This window comes from Stigmatopora argus, chromosome 23 (genome assembly GCF_051989625.1).
Source record: "Stigmatopora argus isolate UIUO_Sarg chromosome 23, RoL_Sarg_1.0, whole genome shotgun sequence".
Taxonomy (NCBI): domain Eukaryota; kingdom Metazoa; phylum Chordata; class Actinopteri; order Syngnathiformes; family Syngnathidae; genus Stigmatopora; species Stigmatopora argus.
The window spans coordinates 1,963,201-1,985,198 of record NC_135409.1 but is presented as its reverse complement, the minus strand read 5'-3'; the positions used below and the strand labels follow the sequence as shown (position 1 = coordinate 1,985,198).

Here is a 21,998-nt window from a genome sequence, read left to right as displayed (position 1 = left end):
TGACCTTTACCCCCAAATGTGTTTTTTCATAGATGAAATATGTATAGCCAGAAGGTTTAATGGAAAAAAAAAAACATATGGTCTTACAACATTAAACAGTGTATGTCTCTAATAATAAAATAAATTAAAAAAACAACATCACAGTAAGCACATTGACATTATTCAATCATTTACATACAGCTTATCCTCATAAGGGTAGTGGCACATCGCCATTATTATTAAAATGTGTGAAAAAAAATCATCCATCCATACAAGCCCCAGTAGTAGTACTTCATTCATCCATTTCCCAAGCCACTGATCCTCACAGGGTTCATGGGGGGGTGCTGAAGCCTATTCCAGCCAACTGTGGGCACAGGAAGACTAACAACCATGCACGCACACTCATATCTTGATTCCGGAAAAATACCCCAAAACATCACAGGTAATGTTTCGATGAATAAAACCAGATGAGAGAATGTCATATTTAATTTTACAAAAAAATATTAAACCCAGTGCTTTCTTATTAAAGAAAAATATATGAACATTATAGTTAAATAGATAACTTATTAAAAGTGATATATTATATATTGTACATAAAATGCCCTGGTGTTGATTGATTGCCAAAGTACGGTCTTGTCGGTCGGTTAAAACAGCAACAACAAAAAAGACTTCAGGAAGAAAGTGAGTTTTGTTTGTTCACATGTCAGCAGCATCATTGTTATCCACGTTGTCCCTGTCCGTCCTGGATCCGGCTCGCAGTTTAAAAGCATCTGAAAATAACGCAACAAAATGTTTTAGGTTTTGACCGGTTCGTTATAACAGACAATGGTGTTTTGTTTAAGGTTTTAATCACCTGACATGTTTTGCCATGTTACTTACGCATATGGCGAAACATGTTAGGTGACTAAAACCTAAAAAACAACAACATTGTTATAAACGAACTGGTCAAAACCTATAGAACAAGAAAACAAAATGAACTTGGTACAAGTATAACACAACAAGAGTTGGACTCAAATTAACAATGCGGATGACATTGTCGACCTTGAATCCAGCGAATCTGTGTCGCTGGGCCGTAGCCCTGCTCATTTTTAGCAGCGATGCGGAACACCAGCGCCGGTCGGTTGGAGGCGGAGCAGTCCAAGTGCGCGTTGACCATGTGGTTGGAGCTGACCGCGCAGAAGGTCTTGACGCCACGGTAAATTCGGATGAACGCTAGCTGGCCCGGACCTTCCGAGCTGGACGAGCGGCTTTTCTTCACAGCCATGTACATGGAATATTCCAGAATCCGGCCGGACGGAGATGTTGGCGCCTCCCACGTGATGTGGACTAAATCGTTGGCCTAGATTGAAGGAGGAATGCCGTTTCCTTTGGTTGTCACTTTGTTCCGCTTTTCAGCGTCGTACCTTGGTTATCTTGACTGCCGAGGGGGCTCCGGGGAATCCTGGTTGGCACGTCTTGAACTCGCTGACCTGGCTGAAGTCTCCACGCCCAAAGCAGTTGACACCAGCCACCCTGAAGCGGTAACTCCACCCCGGATCCAGCTCTTTCTTCTCTCGGTCTTGGTAGTCATGGAGACAGGGAAGCTTCCTATTCCAATGCGAAGACTGAAAAGATTGATTTCGTCAATGTGTTTTTACAAAGAGCGGATAATACTACTGTGCTTATTGGGACCTCTTTGCTAACGGGAGGCTGGATGCTGAGGGTTGTCACTGTTTGGTGGTTGTCGGCAGGCAGATAATAGTGGTGGACCTCAGAAAAAACGGTTCGGAACGCACCAACGTCAAACCACACAGTACCCTCTGGACTCTGCATCAGTCGACGAAGTTCAGTTATACAGAGTCTCGCGCAAAATAAGAGAGATCATTTAGCAATAGAGTTTACCCGATCTGTTGCCGTCTTCTCAGCTATGTGGTTCCAAATAAAGAGAAAAGAAACAACACAGAAATTCACGGTTTTGGCTGTTCAATATTAAGTATGAACATCTGATTTACCGTGTTGCTGCTGAGCTGATCCTGATGATTTGGGTGTTCTTTCTTGGGAGCCATTGGATGTTTTTGCATGACTTTCATGCTGCTTTGAACCATAACACATTTAACAAATCACATAATTAGACAGTGTTGCCTTTCTACCGGAAAACGATAACATACCTGCGTCGATACATTCCCTTTTTCTTCAATGTTGCATTCAGTTCCTCGGTCAAAGGACTGGCAATCTAAGATATTTTGGTACATACAGTATATTGATATGACTCAGTAGGCCAAAAGTTGTTCCTTTGCACCTTTATTTTTTCCCTCCAGGTGTGTTGAGGTAGGAGCAATGTCTTGGGCCAGAGGTCGGCTCTCCACAGGTTGAATCTGGAGGATGTAGTAGTCGGCTCCAGACAGAGGGCGCCATGCCACATGGAGCATGGTGACGGTGGACTTCATGAGTACCACCGCCTCCGCCGATGCTGGTCGGTCTGAAACACACTCAAAAATGACATTAGGCCGTGACGCTGGGATTGGTCTGCGACCCACCTGTCTCCAGGTACCAGAGATCCTTGCAGCACACTTGGTAGAAATTTGTACGGTAACTGTCTCGCCCGCTCCAGATGTAAAGCCTCGATCCAACGACGGCGGCGGAGTGACCGGCTCTCGCTTTGGGCCTGCTGCAGTTGTGATCGTCACTTTGCGTGTTGTGTCGCCGCAGTTGGGCGCCAACATCTTCGTACTCCGGGCCCAGGTTCTGCCAGCTCATAGTATCTGGTAGAGAAGCTTTCACGTCATCGTTTGCGACGTGAATACCTTCTGGCTAAAATGTACTGACCTAAATTGATCGCACTTAACGAGTTGGTACAGATCCATTTAATCCCGGCCGCGTTGTGCTTCTCCGACTCTGGAATGGGAATCCAGCCACCAAAAACAAACATCCTGCAAACAAAATAAACCAATTAATCTGAAGTCAGAGCAAGATTCAGCCAAATTCCCTACTTGTTTCCAATCACGCTGGCAGAATGGAGGCTTCTGGGTAGAGGTGTGGAACCTCTGGTTTCAGGCTTCGACCAAGCCATTGTCTCTGAGGAAAAGAAAAGGACCGGCACACATGCAACGACCGCAAAATGAATCATATTTGTCCGACATAATGTCATTTTACTGAGGTCAAGTTGCCACAGGTCATCTAATCGGCAGCCTTGCATTCCTCCAAAGATGAAGAGTTTTGGTGTGCCGAGAGCAGTGTAGGCGACAGCGGTGTGTGACTCCCGAGCTGTAGGACCGCCGCCTCTCGTCTCAGGGATGTTCCAGCCCTTTGCCCCTGATACACACTGCAGCTCCAACTCGTAGATGTCGTTCAAGTATCTGCCGTCCAAAAAACAAAAAAAACCCCAAAAAAACAAAAAACGGAATTTTCATTTAGCTTTATAAAATGTGATGGGACATCATACCGTGGAACATTGCCATTGGGGTCCTCGCTGATATTGGCCAGCCCTCCAAACATGTAGCACCTATTGCCCACAATGGTAAAACTGTGCCCGATGCGCGGGCAAGGAGGTAAGCCATTTCTGGGCGCTCTGGGCTTCAGCTTCTTCCAAAGCCAGCGGCTAGCCTAGTCCATTCAACGTCTAAGTTGGTATGTGTATTCGTACGTCCTCGAAACAGGTGCATTACTACAGACTTACCTGAAGTTCGTAGAGGTTATTGGAGTATTTGCCATACTCCACCATGCCACCAAAGACTAGAATACGAGTACCCTCACAAACTAAGCCATGGGCGGCGCAGCCAGGAGGAATGTCGCCTCTCACCGCGGGCAAAAACCACTGTTTTGAGACTAGAACAAAAGACAGACAACAGCGGCGGTGACATTAAATCGAATATACCAATTGATGACATTACGGCAAATTTTGAAATGACATGGAACTTTACAGACAAAAATATGCTCCGTAAAATACTGTTTAAAAGTATTTTTGTACTTCGTTACTTCCAGCTGTTGCCTTGCTTACTAACTACTGCTACCTTACCACTTTTGCGTTCGTGACCACAAACACACGTCAAAAGGAGTGTGTGTTCAGTCAACTAGATTAAAAGCCAATCGGCTTTCCATTTGTAACAATGTTTCGCATCGATTAATGCAACAACAAAAAACATTAACCGCCAGCTAATATTAGCCTACCAGTGTTGTAGACGTGGAGGTCCTCTGCAATCCCTTCGTTTCCACCACCAAACACCACAACCAGCTCTCGGATGGATACCGCCCGGTGTCCGTGTCTAGATCGCGGTATTACGCCAGTAACCGAATGGACCTTTCGCCATTGTGGTTCTTCGGTGGTCATTTTGAGAGGGCAGAACTTTGGCGCTGTTGACAATTCAAAACGAATGAAGCGACCGGAAATGACCAAAGAGTTTAAAAAAATCAATTTTTTTAAGTAGCGTTATGGACATACGTGCAGAAATTTTCATTTGATTTTAAATGTTTTTGTTGGTTACAATATGTATGTTTGGTTACAACCACCAAAAGTTCGCATTCAAACGACGACGTCGTGCTTGGACAGTACACAGGCGCTCTCTAGTGGAGCTTGCCATGTAATACCCGTTTTTGGTCTCAGCAGCCATATCTTGTGGCCCAATGTCACTGGTACTCAAATATCCTTTAAGATCGATTAATCTAGCCATCTTCAATCATTTATATTCATTCATTCATTCATTTTCTGAACCGCTTTATCCTAACTAGGGTCACGGGGGATGCTGGAGCCTATAGCAGCTTCGGGCCGGAGGCGGGGGACACCCTGAATCGGTGGCCAGCCGATCGCAGGGCACAAGGAGACGTACAACCAGGGGTCTCAAACTTGCGGCCCGCGGGCCAACTGCGGCCCGCGGGACGATAATTTGCGGCCCTCGTCTTAATATGAAAGATCGATTATTATTTTTTTAATTTTTTTTTTTTTTTTTTTTTTTTTTTTTTTTACCCCTTTCCCCATGATGGCGCCGTTTAAGTGGCAGCCAGTGGCAGTAGCTCTGCCCACTCATGTTTTTCTTGTTTTACAGCATGTTTTACATTAAAAATTAGAGGGAACATTGACATGCACCTGCTTGTGGCAGGTGTGATACTGGTGTGCCGATAGCGAGCAATGATGATGTCGTGACCGGATGATTCGCCTAAAGACGTTTCGCCGATGGACGTTTGACAGACGGACAGGTCGTACTAGTATTTGTTAGTTTAATGATTAAATACAAATACTAGTATTTGTATTTAATCATTAAACGCTGTTTTCAGCTGGATTTGACCGAATTTGAGAGCATTTTGAGCCGTTTGGCGAATGGACGTCTATAGACGTTTTTTTGCCTCCATCGCGATATCATCCAGTATTTGTATTTAATCATTAAATGCTGTTTTAGGATGGATTTGACCCGATTGCTGTCATTTTACGGCTCGGTTCTGCTACATCTGCCTGCCCAAGAGTGCTTATTCCCGGACTGCCATTGAAGGTAGACGAACATTGATTTTTACTATAATTTGGACAACACCGGCGGCGGGCCGGATTAAAAATCCTAACGGGCCGTATATGGCCTGCGGGCCGAGGTTGAAAAACTTGTACACACACGATCCGGCGGGGCGAGCGTTCGAATCCCGTTTCGGCGAAACCTCCGTTCGGCCGAATGAACGTTCGGTGGAACGTCCATTCGGCGACCTGCCCGTCTGTCAAACGTCCGTCGGCGAAACGTCTTTAGGCGAATCATCCGAGTACCGATGATGTCGCTCACACTGGTACTCAGTGCGCTCAGGGAGGTTGTCTTTCTGCTCAGACCAACAAAAAATTAGAGGGAACTTTGGTTCGGAGCTGAATGAACCAATCACGGTGAGGTATACGGCTCTGGGGGGCGGGACATCGGCCGGGCTGTCCAGTGCCTCGCTCACTCACTCATTCATTCCTCCAATCAGCTGGGCGGAGGAGAAGCCGTGAGGCCGATCACTCCGCTCGGCGCGCACACTCCTCCGCTGCTCTCAGCATAGAACTGAATGAGGCGCTATGATCCGTGATCCAGCCTGTGTCAGTGTCTGTAGCCATCTCCGCGATTGAAACGGAGAGCGAAAGTGCACATGCGCCACAAACCCGCGCGACTGAATGTGAAAGATCAACCCGAGACTCATTCCAAGTGGAAAAACATATTACAGAGCCCCAGAGATGTCTCTTTCAAAGCCTGCCGTGAAGAGAAAGGTTGGTGATGAGCACAGACAGTTTCAAGAAAAGTGGGGAGTGCAATATTTCTTTGTTGAACACAGGGGCACCCCGACGTGTCTCATTTACACTGAAAAAGTTGCGGTGCACAAGGAATACAATTTGAAACGTAATTGTACTATGAGACATGCTGAGGAGTATGAAAAATACCAGGGAGATGAGAGAGCCAACCAGGTTGCCAGTCTTAAAACATGTCTTCTGAGGCAACAGGATCTCTTCAAGAAGGCTACCAAAGACAGTAATGCAGCAGTCAAAGCTAGCTACGCCGTTTGTGAGTTGATTGATCCTGTGCTAAGTGATCCCAAATGGCTCATGGACTTGGCTTTTCTTGTTGATATCACACATGAGCTTAATGTACTGAACAAGAAGCTACAAGGCCAGGGGCAACTTGTCAGTGCTGCCTATGACAACGTGAGAGCATTCTGCACTAAACTTGTGTTATGGAAAGCCCAGCTCTCTCAGGCAAACCTTTGCCATTTCCCAGCATGCAAGGCTCTCGTGGATGCAGGCACACCATTCAGTGGTGAGAAGTATGTTGAGGCCATTTCGAAGCTACAGGAGGAATTTGATCACAGATTTGCAGACTTCAAGACACACAAAGCCACATTTCAAATTTTTGCGGACCCCTTCTCCTTTGATGTGCAAGATGCCCCTCCTGAGCTTCAAATGGAGCTCATTGACCTGCAGTGCAACTCTGCACTCAAAGCCAAGTTCAGGGAGGTGAGTGGAGAAGCAGACAAGCTTGGGCAATTTTTGAGAGAGTTGACCCCCAGCTTCCCTGAACTTTCCCGAAGGTTCAAGCGGACCATGTGCCTTTTTGGGAGCACATACTTGTGTGAGAAGCTCTTCTCCACCTTGAACTTCAATAAGTCCAAGTACAGGTCCAGACTTACTGATGAGCATCTTCAAGCTCTACTGAGGGTCTCCACTGCTTCCTCCCTCAAGCCAAATGTGACTATGTGAGAAGAAGCGCTGCCAGGTCTCTAGCAGCAAGGAGTAGGCAAAAGAAGCCGTGTTCAGAATATTTCATGTTCAATGTTCCATTCAAGTTCAGAAAGTTAAAGGTTAAAGAGCTGTTAATACAGACATTTGAAACGGAATAAAAATAATTCATTTTCTCTACTTAGCCAGCCAGTGTATATCTACTGTATGCTCATTAGTATTATTTGGTTTTATATTACTGATTGATTTATTTTTTATTCATCTTTAAGTTAATTTATTTAATTCATTATTTTTTGTTAAAAAATAAAGATATTTGATAACGTTGGAAAGTTTTATCAGTGCTTTTCTTGTGGAAATCCTGATGCGGCCCAGTCTCACCCAGACTCGGGCTCTAGCGGCCCCCAGGTAAATTGAGTTCGAGACCCCTGCGTACAACAATTCACGCCACACTCTTACTCAGCCTACCATGCATGTTTTTTGGAATGTGGGAGGAAACCGGAGTCCCCGGAGAGAAAACACGCAGGCCCGGTGAGAACATGCAAACTCCACACAGGTGGACTGACCTGGATTTGAACCCAGGACCCCAATGTTGTGAGGACGACGCGCTAACCACCCAAGCCGTCAGGCCGCCCCTCACTTATATTTCATCGGTATTAATTCATTTTGTTATCAAGACCATCACAAGCTGGTGTAGCGAATACATTAAATATTTATTTTCTAAAATACAGCTTTTGTAGTTTTTAAATGCACAAACACCAGTTTTTCATGTGACACCAAATACCATTTATTATTAGAGCTTTTACAAACACTATAAAACCCCCCAGATGAGTTAAATCACTGTCTCTGTCTATTTACATGATATGTTACATACAAATGTACAAAATATAAAAAAAATTGAACACAAAATGGGAAACAAATTTTCTTCCCCCAAGTCCAGAATACATGGTATGGGGTTCCATTGAGAAAAAATACCGGGCTCAGAGTTTGGGAAGTCATTGCCACCTCCCATCACACGTCATCGGAGGCTCAACAGGTAGGATTGTCCTGAGGTTATTATCTCAAATGGGTCTTGGCTGACCAGTAGCACCTGCTGTGTGTGTGCGTGCGTTTTTTATTTTTATTCAATACGGTGTGGGATGAGCACCTTATCCCCCTCAGGCCAGCTAGAATTTCATGACAAATTTCAATGGATGTCACGGCAATGATGGGGGCCTACTGGAAAAGTGGAGCTTGGTGTTATTTTTAGTGAGAACACTTTTCTATTAATACACCGTGTGTGCCTACAGCGTTGACACACAACACACGACGCACACCTGTTTGACTTTTTGCATCTTTTGACAATAATTTACTTATTTTCTTGCCACAGGTTAGTGTAACATCAACCTTTATTTCTCTGCGGAAGAAGACTGAAGTATTTACAACCCGCCCGAAAGTGCAAAACCAATTCACACGTTTTAAAAGAAATGACAATCGAAATTGGCTTCCGTCCACTACGCGTGGTTACATATTGTAAAGGTATATTTCTTCCCGTGCCGTTAAGAAACTCAAAATCATGCTAAGAAAAAAAGTAAAATTGGTTGTGGTACTGTCATTTCAAGTGAGCCCAGCTCAACTGGGTGAGAACAAAAACAATCTCCCGGCCCTATATTTATCTATATATATTCTCATCTCATCTCATTTTCTGAACTGCTTCATCCTCATTAGGGTCACGGGGAGTGCTGGAGCCTATCCCAGCTGACTCCAGGCCCATATATATGCTCCTGTGTGTATATATATATATATATATATATATATATATATATATATATATATATATATATATACATATATATATATATATATATATATATATATATACATATATATATATATATATACATATATATATATATATATATATATATATATATATATATATATACATATATATATATATATATATATATATACATATATATACATATATATATATATATATATATATATATATATATATATATATATATATACATACATACATACATATATATAGAGAGATAGATAGCAATGATATATTAAGGAGCATCCATACTAACCTCTTGTCATTACAAAGTCAATGGAAGCTGGAACCCCTCCTTCTCTCTCAAAACCTTTTTGCACGATTAAGGCAACGACAAAGCACCAAAATCATTGTTACCTTGTTAAGGTGTTTTTTTTTTCTGACTTCACTTAACAAGTGACTTGCATCATATTTCTTGAAACCTACTTTAAGAACAAGTTTTTTTAGGCGTTTTTAGTATTTGGCAGTAACACAAATGAGGGGAAAAATTGGCACTTATCCATTTTCTTCACAATACCCTCAGTGTGACCGATTGGTTGTTGACATATTGTGGAGAAGCAGCTCTGTAAACAAAGAAATACCACAACAATAGTACCTGCCCATCTCCTGGCTCAAATCGTAAATATTTGCAACCTTATGGGGTCCTAATTATTCCAGTTTGTATACTAAAATGAGAAGTTGTATTCTGGAAAAAAATCTCAAAAACGAACACGAATGACTTCAACTGGCCTGGCATTTTAATTTAGGATACCAGGAGGATTTCCTACAACTTGTCATGTATTTGCACTAAGGGTGTGTCAGGCGTGTCATAGCGCCGACTCCAGCGATGAGTCCAGCTGGTCGTCATGGTGACTGGCGCTGTCGCTGTCGCAGCTCTGCGCGCTGGAGTAATTGGCGGCTTCCTGCAGCCTCAGCAGCATATTCATCTTGCAAAAGAGGAAATTTCAAGCTAAGATTAGGGCAGGGGTCGGCAATTTTAGATGTGAAGAGCGCCGTGAAAGATAATCTATGTCCAACCATGTTGCACTTTTCACCCTTCAGCTGTGACTTTAATACTAGTTTGTAATTTGGCTGGCCGAAAATGAGCATCTGTTCGTTGGCAAATAAACAAACAAACTCTTTTGATTTAGCTGAGATTTGCCTACTGGGATCTGAAAGGTTGAACTTTGAAGAACAAATATTTGTAAAAAAAAACAAAAACATTTTTTTGTCATTATGATTTCCCCCTTCCAAATTTAGAAACATTGCAATACACATTGAGGGGTTAGATGAGCAAGAACCAATTATTAAAAGACAACTCAAATGCTCATCCTTTTTAAAAGTCACAAAAAGCCAAAAGCCATATGTGGTTCTAAAGCCGCAGGTAGAAAGATCTACCGCTTTAATTTTTTTGTGTGTGACAAAGTGTCTCCTACCAGCGGGTCTCCCTCAGTATCACTCTGGGACACCTGCTTGGACAAAGCCCCTTCCTTGGAGGAGCTGTAGCTGTCATAGCCCACGTCCTCTGGTCTCAACTGCAGCAGCGACTGGCCATCCTGCTGTTGCGCCGGAGCGACATCGGCGGCCTGCCACGGGTAAGTATCACTCACCCATTTAGACGGGTCTTCCCACGCTGCCCTTTTGCCGTACAGCTGCAAAGGCATGGCACGATCAGTCAAGCCAGATTACGGAAGGACGTGCTTACTCCGATTACCTGAAGTCCTTCACGTACAGCTTCCAACAGGTAGGGCACCAGGGAGTAATTCCACAGGTCGGTGAACCACACGCGCGATCCCTCCACATCCATTGGACAGGACAAGAAGAGTCGGGGACCTAATCAAGTAGAGTCCATATTACAGTCACCTTTAAAAGTCCTCGTTAGCGCGTCTGACCTATGGTGACGTCCGAAGAACTGTGGGCCTCCAGAAAGCCATTCAGGTGCTGCCATGTCTTGGGAATCCAGTCGATGACCTTAATGAGGTCGTTGCTGCGCACATTCTTATGGATCTCTGTCTCGATGAGCTTCCTCCGCAGGAAGCGACCGAGGAAGCCCTTCACGGGCTCTGTGTGGTTTGTGCACAACACCCACCTGTGACAGCCATAAAAGCTGGTGACGCAAAACTGTCAAAATTTGTCAGATAACTATAAAGATAGTACAGGTCCGCAAACCTGAAGTTGTGATGTAGCTCGAGGTTGGGGGAAGAGGAGACTCCCTGGTTCATGGTGCCGATGACGTAGGGGCTAAAGCAGACAAGATAGGTGATTCATTGAAAATCAACCCTTTTGCGGCACGTTTAAAAAAATAAAAAAATAAAAATCACCATCCGTACCATTTGTGGTACTTGCAGTTGAGTAATCCGTTGAATATGTCACTGAGTGAGGTGATGTGATGGAGGTTGTCCAGAATAACCACAGTGGGGAACTTTGTGTCCGTGCCTTCGGAGTTACAACGCTCCACTAGGTTGGACAAGTAGTGACGGAGATCCTGGAAGAGAAAAGGCTCTCTCCAATTCACCTTCCCAACGAAATGAACAAAAAGCTACCGGACGTTCATTTTGGTGTGCCCACCTTGCTGGAGTTCTGGTCCACGTTGAAGCTGGCCACGTTGTGCTCGCTCACTTCCTGTCCTGTCTGAGAAATGATGAATTCGGCTAGCTTGGTGGCCAGGAAGGACTTGCCGGTGCCGCTGGGCCCCGAAAGGATGATGCGGCGGTGCTCCATCAGCAAGTTGAGGTACCGCTGGATGATGACCTTGGGGATGAGCGTGTCAAACACCAAGTTGTCGATGCTGCCGTCCTTCACGCCTGCGAGGAGGAAGAGGAAGCGTGAACATCTCGGAGATCCACACAAAACAGGAACTTGGCGGTGCCTACCTTTGAGGTTAACCTTGATGACATTGCTTTCGCCCACCAGGTAGCCGCAAGGAAGCAGCTCAGGCACTTGGGAGGAGTGGGCGCGGACCACATCGCCCATCCTGTAGCAGATGATGCTGTCCGAGCTCAGGCCTAGACTGGTCACAGGATCTACACGGAATACATATTCCTGCAAAAAAGGGTTTTTAAAAGGTTTGTGTTTGGAATTACAAATGCTCTTTTTACACTATTCTTACAGTATAGAGTCTCCGCGTGCAGTTGGATTGAATTTATTTCTTTTGGTCAAGTAACATACTTCACTTTATTATCAATTCTCCATTTTTTGCATATTTTGGTATGAGACCAAATTCAAGAAAAATCGTGACAAGGCAATCGTGATTCCTTCTAACTTTCATCCTAATTCAAGGCAGTATGCTGAACTGCGCAAAGTTACAAAAAGAAGCTTTTAGACGTGCTTCCAGTTTACCTTGAAGAGCCGTCTGATGACCCCGTCTAAGACATCCCACTTGGTTTTCCCGCTGACACCTATGGAGCCAATCAGATGCTCCTGGATTGGCGTTCCCTGTTGACAAATCATTCCAACTTTAAAATATCTGATAGATTTGTCAAAGTAGGAGATCATGAGAGGCATCATTGACCTTGGTGGTGCTGCGCCCGCTGCTGATGCTGACCACTATCTGCACGCTGCGACCTTCTTGGCGGAGGTTACCTTCGTAGCTGTCGTCGAGTAGAATATCTAAAAGCCGGACACGTTCATTCGACGTGCTTTTATTCACTCTTAAGCCATTGGAGTCTTTATTGTTCAATTTTTTTTTTGTGTTCTCACACCTCGAAACAAATGTCAAGCTGCCAAAGAGGATCACTGCCAAAGATGGACACTGACGCAAAACTGACCTGACATGATGGTGTCGGTGATGTTGAGGTTATTGAGGGACAGGCCCAGCGACTGGCGGGACGACGACGAAGACGTGCTGGAGGTCTCTGAGGGTGGCCGCGTGGTTTTGGGAGGCGCCGCCATCGGTGTGGTGCCGCCGCTGGACTTGAGACGGTCGTTCTCCGCTTTTAACGCCTCGATCTCGTTCTGCTCACCGGACACAGAGTTTTACTATTATTTCATGAATGCGCTTGTTGGCCGCCATTGAGAATAGAACGATTGTTGCCAATCCAAATGGATTGGACGTCTAGCGCTGTCAATGCGAGAGCATAAGTTACTCCGAGGAGTAAAGTTCACATAAACCACATCTGAAGAGATATTAAAGTCACATTGAAGTCCCACTACAATGATGCCAAAATTGCAGTGGCGCAACGCTGCAATAGATCAAATCGGATAAAAAAACATTTTAAGATGGGTTAACAGGCACTTCATGAGCCAAGAAAAGCCGCTACTTTGCCCAGCGAGCCTTATAAGGTTGTATCGGAATTATGGATCAAAGCTCTTTTTGATCAGCAAGGCTCCCTTTGTGGTGAAGGTTAAGACGGCGATAAGAAGCCTTACACAATCCAAGGTGGACGTCAAGTGGCGTTACGTGTACAGGGCTGACAACTACTCCGCAATTTGAGGAGTTTCTCCGGAAATGCAACTCAAACAGCGGGACTCCAGACAACCTTCCTAAACTCCGGAAATCCCCCCAAACTCACTTACATTTTTTTCAAGCAACCATTTCTGAAAAATTACCAATTTAAAAGCCTCAAAATTCACACCATTGCTACGCCTTCCGGCATCTTGATTCAACTGCACTGTAAACCGGAAGAATTCGGTAGCACGAGTGCATTGTGAATCATCTGAGTTACAAGTGGGATTGATTCATCTTGTGCGACTTCAGCGTGGCGATCGATTCAGAATCGATTGCATGGGTACCCAATATCTCTTTAACATTTTTTTTTTTTTTTTTTCATAAGGGAAGTTAGTATTATTAAGGCTGACTAAGCCACCAGTCTTTTTTTTAGAAACAAATTCTATCATTTCCGGGGTTGTTCTAAAGCAGTGGTTCTTAACCTGGGTTCGATCCAACTCTAGGGGTTTGGTGAGTCGGTCTCAGGGGTTCGGTGGAGCCTCTGCGGTCAAGACACATCTACTCATCATGTCTATGCACGATAACATGCCCCACTTGACCATCACTGGTTGCAGATGATCATGTGACATTGCTTGGCCAATCAGTGCTGCGAGGAATTTATATATCTTGAAATTTAAAAAATCACATTTTATTTTACACAAGCAAGGGGATCCGGCTTCGCCGGTCCCACCTGCTTGTTTAGAACCAAAAGACAATTGTTGCACTATTAAAAAAAAACTCTCTTTTGAAAAATGGGTGTTTAACAAATAAAAGATTGAGTTTACACTCTTAGAGAAGGTAAATAAATTCAATCACCCGTCAGCCGTTTCTGGCCACCATAAAAAGTTTCAACTCTCTTCGTTGCACGGTTTGGACAAATGTAGCGAGAGAAACATAACATACACGCGCACGCATGCACGCACGCACGCACGCACGCACGCACGCACACACGCACGCACACACACACACACAAATACTCACACTCACACACCCATAAATCACGCTTTATAAGGATTATAGACTAAAGTAGGGTTCGGTGAATGTGCATATGAAACTGGTGGGGTTCGGCAGCTCCGACAAGGTTAAGAACTACTGTTCTAAAGGAAGCCTGATCAGGTTAAGCACAAAATGGATGGTATTTTGGATGAAACTTCTAATAAGAAACCCAGAGACTCGCAGAAGTTTATTGGTTTGTATTCGACGAAATATCCCATTTTGAAGCCGTCTCCAAAAGGACCAACATTTGCACATTGCACAACATGCAAGTGCAACTTCAGCGTGACACATGTTGGAATCACTGACTATGAAACGCACGTAGAAGGACCCAAACACAAAGATAGACTTATTTTCATTATGCTGTACTTTTTCAATAGTTTGCAAAACCACAATATAACGTAAAAGCATAATAACAGTTTCATTTAAATTGTCATATGCTTATTTTTGTTACATTTTATATTGATTTTGCGTGAATCGCATTCACTCCGGAAATGGGACAAGGGTACTACTGAAATGGGGTCGACGGAGGTTGGCAGCTCTGCGTGTATGACATGGCCATCAAGTACCTGCTCGCAAAGTGCCTCACCTGCATGCGATTCATGGCTTCCCGGATCTGGTCCAGGTGGTGGGCAGAACTCAGCGCCTCCAATCGGATGTCGGTTAGCTTGAGCTCCTTCTCCCTCAGCTCGTTTTTGAGCTGCAAGATGATTTCGGCCTCAGCCTCGGTGCACTCGCACAGCCTAGGGTGTCATTTTTGGAGGGGTTACAACAGATACAACACCCGTACAGAACAGAGATGGAAAAGAACTGAGGGGTGTGGAGTCAGTGGAAAAGCTTGCTCAAGATTGATCAGCGCCATGCATACTAAAGAGCGGATTAGCGCAAGTCAAGTAGTCCGAAATCATCAAAAAGCTGCCCAAATTACTCACCTGGCGTTATATTATTATCATATATAATAGTATAATAGTAAAAGAGTAGTAGTAATCTAAAACTAAGGAGTAATAAAAATCATTTTCGATGAATCAAACTTGGTGGGAGCTTCAAATAAGTTCAATGATATTAATTTGAGAATTCTAAGGACTCCAAATGTGCCCAAAAGTCAGTACAGGTCAGAGTGTCAGTAACAGTCAATTCACTCAGTATGTTGCGTGCATGATTTTTTTTAAATTGGATGGCTGGTACGAAAAATGTCCTGTACTTGCGATAAACGGTTAACAACATATTTGATATTTCTTTGAAGGTGAACAGCAACACTGATCTGGTTTTGTTGTCTATGCTCTCAAACACACTTCATGATCATCCAATAAAAGCAAATTAGCTGTACTGGCATGCTTAAATCCATCACACACGCACGCGCCATTACCGATACCGGTGTTTGTAGACCACGTGACCATTTAGCTTTTTCTTTGACGTCCAAATGGAGGAGGACAGACTATCACACGGGCACTTGCTACACAAGGCAGGAAGGGTGTAATAATGTGAAAGAAAAGAGAAGTCATGATGGAAGACAAATAAAAGAAGAGTGAGCATTTAAAGAAGAATAACTGAAAGTAAAAAAAACTGAAGTCAGCGACAGCCGTTGAGTTCTGTAAATTATAGCAGTGCAGTAATCCCTCGATTATCGCAAAGTAGACCAAACATGGCCGCGACAAACGAAAAACTACGAAGTTATTTAAAAAAAACTTTTTTTTTTTTACTTCAGTGCTGAGTCCTAGTAGCAAGTGGAGGACAGGGGAGTGGCTTCCGCTTGCGAGTTTCAGCGTGGATTTTCACATTTTTATGAACTTACAAAATAAAATGTAAAAAAAAATTCCCCCCAGAAAAAAATCTGCGATGTAGTGAAGCCGCGATATTCGAGGGATTACTGTATACATATCTAAGAATATCTCCTAGAACAGGGGTCCCCAACTTTTGGTCCCCGGACCGGTACTGGTCCACAAGACTCTTGGTGTCGGTCCGCCAGAGAAATAAATATTAACGCTAATCTCACTCACACGAGGCACCATCGATAGCGTGCTGCACTTCATGTTTGCCAAATCAGAGTCTCCAAACCAATTACACCGTAAATATAACCCATTAAGTTTGGGGGTAACCTGCCCAATATCTGTCAGCATTGCTACACCTACACACAAAATCTCATTTTCTAAGCCACTTTATCCTCATTAGGGTCGCGGGGTTGCTGGAGCCTATCCCAGATAACTCCGGGCCAGAGGTGGGGGACACCCTGAATCGGTGGCCATCCAATCGCAGAGCACGAGGAAACCAACAACCATTGATGGTCACAGCCATACCTAGGGGCAATTTAGAGTGTCCAATCAGCGTACCATGCATGTTTTTGGAATGTGGGAGGAAACCAGAGGACCCGGAGAAAACCCACGCAGGCCCGGGGAAAACATGCACACTCCACACAGATGGACATGACCTGGATTGGAACCCAGGACCCCAGACCTGTAAGGCCGACACGCTAACCACTCGCTCCACCGGGCCGCCCCTTGTGTGCTCTTCATATGACAAATAAGGCTGGCCACTGTAGGTATGCCGAGTTTCCGGATTTTGTCATGTTGCTGCTCCACGTCCACCTGACTCAGGTGGTCCTATTCCAGGTGAGAGTTTCCGCAACTTTTAGCACAGAAATCTATTCAATCTGTATGTCAGTCGGGGCGTTAAATTAATACGTTTTATTTCTGAGTTTGGAGACGCTGGAAAAGTGGCTCATTACACGCTTTCGACAAAACTTGCACAGCCATTTGAAGCTTCCCCTCTAATCGAAATGAGAAAAGTTGCGATAATAAAAACAAATAAATGCAATTGTGCTTAGGGCTTGTTTCTTTTGCCGTTGTGTTGGGTTCCCCGCCACTGTCGTTAGCAGTTGTCCGAAAATAGAAAGAGCCGTCCGCAGTGAGAAAGATGTTGAGGACCACTGTTCCAGAGGAAGATGGCATGCTTTACCGACTCACTCTGTGGCGGAAGGTGACGAACGTAAAGTAGCGACGCTGCTCTGCCGGTTGTCATGCTGCAGCTTCGGCGATGATGGCAGCCAGTCGCTGGTCTCCTCCATCTCGTCGTGGGCCGACTGCGACTTGGTTTTCTTCTTGCTGAACGCGTGCTTGAAGGAGCTGCGAAGCTGCGTGACAGCGGAAAACAGGAGCGAGGGGTTAGTATGTTGGATTCGGCGGAGAGAAATTTGAGGTTAGCTCAGGAAGGCACGCCGTGCTGTTTTTCCAAGCTGGTGGAGGGAAAAGAAAGGTAAATATCAAAGCTGTAAGTAGAGAATGAAATGGGGGTGAGAGAGGTGAGCTTCCTTTCTTTCGAAATATGAACAGGCAATGATGGGAAGGCTGTATCCATGCTGATGTTTCCAGAAAAGATAGACACAAGCTAGCACTGGAGGGCAAAAAGAAGGAACTGAAGAATAGATTTAATACAGTGGTTCTTAACCTTGTTGGAGTTACTGAACCCATATTTCATATGCGCATTCACCGAACCCTACTTTAGTCTATAATCCTTATAAAGCGTGATTTATGAGTGTGTGTAGGTTAAAATTCTCTCGCTATCTTTGTCCAAACCGTGCAACGTAGAGAGTTGATTTTTTTATGGTGGCCAGAATCAATCAAATCAAATCAAAAGCCTTTATTGTCATTATACTACAGATGCGTATAACGAAATTGGTGGTGCTACTTCACAAAGTGCGTGTTTTCCAGTTAAAAAAAACGGCTCTCCGATCCTAATAGAAGAGTGATTGAATTTCTTCACCTTCTCTAAGTGTATAAACTCAATCTTTTATTTGTTAAACAACCATGTTTCAAAAGAGAATTTTTTTAATAGCGCAACAATTGTCTTTTGGTTCTAAACAAGCAGGTGGGACCGGCAAAGCATGTAATTAATACATGTGTTATTGAAAAACCAAAAGGTGTTCCTTAAACAGAACATAAATACCTATCTTTTCTGTAAATCTGGTGCCAATATATCAAGTTGCTTGGGAGCTATTGAAGATATTAGGTGCCAATAACAGTATTAAATTAATAATTGGAATGTGTTATTAAGAAAACAAAATGTGTTCTTTAAACAGAAGGTAATTAGCTATCTTTTCTGTAAATTTGGTGTCAATAAATCAAATGGCTTGGGAGCAATTGAAGATATTAGGATCTAATTACAATAATAAATTAATAAGTGGAATGTGTTATTGAAAAACTAAAAGGTGTTTGATAAACAGAAGGTAATTACCTATCTTTTCTGTAAATTTGGTGGCAATATACATCAAATTGCTTGGGAGCTATTGAAGATATTAGATGCTTACAACAGTAATAAATTAATAATTGATAAATGAAGTGTTATTGAAAAACCAAAATGTGTTCCTTAAACATAGAATGACCTATCTTTTTGTATCAATCTGTCAAATGGCTTAGGAGCTATTGAACAAACTAACAATAATAAATTAATCTATAATCCTTGTAAAACGTGATATATGGGTGTGTTAGTGTGTGTGTATTTTAAGATTCTTTCGCTACGTTTGTCCAAACCATGCAACGTAGAGAGTACAATTTTTTTATGGTGGCCAGAAACGGCTGTCAGATCCTAATAGACTGAATAGTAATGAGACCTACTAGATTGAATTTCTTCACCTTCTCCAAGTGTGTAAATACAATCTTTTATTTGTTAAACAACCATTCAAAAGAGATTTTTTTAAATAGCGCAAAAATTGTCTTCGCCGGGCCCCCCTGCTTGTGTAAAATAAAATATGATCTTTTTTCAAATTCAAGATATATAAATTCCTTGCAGCACTGATTGGCCAAGCAATGTCACGTGATCATCTGGAGCCAGTGATGGTCAAGCGGGGCTTGTTATCGTGTATAGACATGATGAGTCGATGTATCTTGACCTTCGCGCCAGAGGCTACACCAAACCCCTGAGACCGGCCTTACCGAACTCCTAGGGTTCGATCGAACCCAGGTTAAGAACCACTGATTTAATGGTTGGGCTGGGGGTGGAGTGTCACTGCACGCTTTCAAAGATAAAACTAACCTGAGCCGGGATGGAATCAGCCACCTGAAGACCCAGAACACACCCAGTGTTACTCACACACAAACAGACACAGGGGCAGGTGACATCTACTACATTTTTGCCAAGGCACATATACAGGAAAAATGAAATATGACATATTCCAAAACTATCCATTCCGTTCCAAGCCGTGTCCAAATTTTAATAGTAACCCTATTTGCCTGTCTTGGGTCAGAAGTAAACCCATTTTCTCATTCCGTTTTGCAGCTTCCAAAGTGCACCGCAGCAGTATTTGTTCAAATGAATCATTCATTGCGGCTTTAATTAGGTACTAATATGCATTTTGTACTAATGAGCCCAATTTAACAACTGCGTAGGACGGAAAGTGTCACACTGGCTGAGAAAAAAGAAGTCACCAAGGACTGGATGGATTTAGAGAAGACCCACATTGGAGTCATGCTTTAAAAAGAATAAGTATGGGGACCTTTAGGCTTTCCTTCGGGTGTGAGGGCATAATTAAAAGCACTTTGACAGTTGGTGAAGTGTTTGGATTTCTCAACAAGACCAAGAGTCAACAAGCACTTATCAAGACTCATGGGGTGCTTTTGAATGTTTGCAGCCTGATGGTCATGTTAAGACGAATAATATTGTGAGGTAATTGACCTGGAGTTGATGATGACATAGTAACCTAGCAACCCGAATCCTGAGAGTGTGGAGTTGGTATGTGCAGCCGGTCCACCCACCCAGTTCTTTTTCTTTTTCTTGTTCTTGTCCTCGGTGTTGTTGCCCATGCTGCCCATGCTGGAGTGACTAGCCGCGCTGTTGATGCTCGACATGCTTTCTGATGAGTGTTGCCGTCTGATACGCAAGTCTGGTTAACAAACAAACAAACAAATAAATGGTTATATTGTCTGTGACGGTATTTGGATTGATCACGATTACCCTTATGGAAGTGATCCGGTCCGTTGAGCGCCACCTGTATGGCCGTCTGCGCGTCGGTGTTTTGTGTCTTCAGTGACTCGATGGTCTCCCTCAACTCCACCAGCTCAGTTTCCTATGAGAAAGTGCCATGAGCAGTCTGTGCAGATTTTGCTCTCCTGTTAAAAGTAACACCCGCCCACCTTCTGTTCAGCTGTCATGGTGAGGCTCTGAAGGCGACACGTCATGGTGCTCAAGCTCTTCTCAAAAGCAGCCACCAGGTGAGACTGCAAATGCAAAAATTCCATTGAAAAACGCACAAAGTGCGTTGACGATTGCAACACCTGTAGTTTTTCCCTTAATATCTTCTAACACCCAACAAAGTTGCATAGTTAGACAGCTAAGGTGTCAGAGCGGACCCAAGATCAGAGAAGGGCCGACTTCACAAAGCAACAGGGTGACGACTCCTCGAAAGTTTGGCGCCATCTGCTCTCTTTGACATGTTTGCGCTTCCGTTGTTTTTTTTGGGGGGGGGTCCAAGACAACTTTTCCCCATTTCCTGCTCAATTTTACCACTCCTTCTGATTGAAGTGAGCAAAGACCCAATTAATGGAAGTTTCTCGAAGATTATTTTGAGATGAGATAGCGACAACGGCGACTTGTCAAAACTGCTGTGCCTGCACTCAACATCAAGCCGTGACAGGAAGCAGCTTGTGGCAAATCATAAATAATCCCGTGTTTGCCCAGAGTGACTGAGAGGAATACTGATTTTTGGTATTTCCATCGAAGGTCTCTCAATAAAGCCTCATTGTCTTTTTATGATAAAAAGCCAAAAATGCAAGCCCCCAACCCCCATCCATCACTCGACACCCCCAACCCGAATGGAGGCGTCGGTAGGCAAATCATCCATCTTGATTCTGGAACCTGTCCCCAGGTACGCTTTCGGTTGAAATTGATAAAAGGCCAGAGCAGCCGTGTACGAGGTGAAGTTATCAGTGTTAGTTCTCCCAGGACAGCATCGCGAGAGGCGTGGAGGGAAATATCAGGGGGCATCTATCAGACAGAGGTGCACAATTCAAGATGCCTACAGTAGAAATAGGTTACAACAATGCAGCAAGAAAGAAGAAAAAAACAGTTAAACGTTAAAGACTCATAAGGGGGAAAAGAAAAACGAGAACACTGTATTTTGGCATAGAAAACGAATCACTCCCTAACTTGAGTTCATTTGGATTTCTTGTTTTCCTTTGTATGTTTGCATTGAACTTTTGACTTTTTAACAACAACTCGATAATGGCTGGACTCAGTTTGTGCATTTGTGTGTAAAAAAAGCAAGAAATAAAAAAAGACAACTGATTAGCTGCAATTGATGGAGATAGACATCCAATCCATTTTTGACTGGGAGTTAGATGGTCACTCTCTGAGCCTCCCATTTGAAATGCTTTGGATTTCTACCACTATCAATTATCTTGTCCAAAAAACCCCACATTCAGATTACTTGCTTGATAAAGTTGTCGATATTGATCGATATTGCCCATCTCTCCAAATACAAATGCCACAACAGGTTCCGTAGTCTTGTTTTCCTTTACTCTCATCTTCGGCTCCCTGATTCGCTCCACTTGCTGGACTTTTACGGGGACTTGTTGCCTTAAACAAATCCTCTCTGTACACTTTGGAAAACAAGTCCTCTCCAAACACAAAAAAGCATATAAGACACTGAACGCAAACAAGTG

The 21,998-nt window shown here is 43.7% G+C and overlaps 2 protein-coding genes across 24 annotated transcripts in view; both read right to left on the bottom strand.

The window, feature by feature from the left end:
- Positions 1 to 42: 42 nt before the first annotated feature.
- hcfc2 (host cell factor C2) lies at positions 43 to 4,525 on the bottom strand. Of its 2 annotated transcripts, none has more exons than XM_077593747.1 (16): positions 4,397 to 4,525; positions 4,126 to 4,308; positions 3,635 to 3,783; positions 3,401 to 3,561; positions 3,112 to 3,314; positions 2,949 to 3,033; positions 2,785 to 2,888; positions 2,496 to 2,720; positions 2,258 to 2,437; positions 2,127 to 2,191; positions 1,971 to 2,052; positions 1,861 to 1,883; positions 1,651 to 1,785; positions 1,383 to 1,583; positions 1,021 to 1,318; positions 43 to 749 (listed from the first exon to the last, which is right to left on the bottom strand). In XM_077593747.1, the coding sequence occupies exons 1-16, from the start codon at positions 4,410 to 4,412 to the stop codon at positions 676 to 678; spliced, it is 2,184 nt and encodes a 727-aa protein (XP_077449873.1). In that variant the 5' UTR covers positions 4,413 to 4,525; the 3' UTR covers positions 43 to 675. The 2 variants fall into 2 exon arrangements, with proteins under 2 accessions (XP_077449873.1, XP_077449874.1); XM_077593748.1 differs by having other exon boundaries at positions 1,971 to 2,049.
- A 4,592-nt stretch (positions 4,526 to 9,117) lies between these two features.
- nav3 (neuron navigator 3) overlaps positions 9,118 to 21,998 on the bottom strand; it is a 232,129-nt gene continuing 219,248 nt past the window's right edge. For 10 of the 22 annotated variants that reach the window (XM_077593699.1, XM_077593701.1, XM_077593703.1 and 7 more), the window contains 17 exons: positions 20,472 to 20,555; positions 20,293 to 20,404; positions 20,094 to 20,221; positions 19,375 to 19,398; positions 17,310 to 17,476; positions 14,939 to 15,092; positions 12,698 to 12,884; positions 12,442 to 12,539; positions 12,270 to 12,365; positions 11,804 to 11,972; positions 11,499 to 11,734; positions 11,261 to 11,415; positions 11,100 to 11,171; positions 10,823 to 11,019; positions 10,645 to 10,763; positions 10,367 to 10,582; positions 9,118 to 9,877 (listed from right to left, as the gene is read on the bottom strand). In XM_077593699.1, the coding sequence (XP_077449825.1) occupies positions 9,758 to 9,877; positions 10,367 to 10,582; positions 10,645 to 10,763; positions 10,823 to 11,019; positions 11,100 to 11,171; positions 11,261 to 11,415; positions 11,499 to 11,734; positions 11,804 to 11,972; positions 12,270 to 12,365; positions 12,442 to 12,539; positions 12,698 to 12,884; positions 14,939 to 15,092; positions 17,310 to 17,476; positions 19,375 to 19,398; positions 20,094 to 20,221; positions 20,293 to 20,404; positions 20,472 to 20,555 (2,334 nt within the window). In that variant the 3' untranslated portion in view covers positions 9,118 to 9,757. The remainder of the gene's footprint in view (positions 9,878 to 10,366; positions 10,583 to 10,644; positions 10,764 to 10,822; positions 11,020 to 11,099; positions 11,172 to 11,260; positions 11,416 to 11,498; positions 11,735 to 11,803; positions 11,973 to 12,269; positions 12,366 to 12,441; positions 12,540 to 12,697; positions 12,885 to 14,938; positions 15,093 to 17,309; positions 17,477 to 19,374; positions 19,399 to 20,093; positions 20,222 to 20,292; positions 20,405 to 20,471; positions 20,556 to 21,998) is intronic. The other 12 variants (XM_077593702.1, XM_077593705.1, XM_077593708.1 and 9 more) reach the window with 6 other exon arrangements.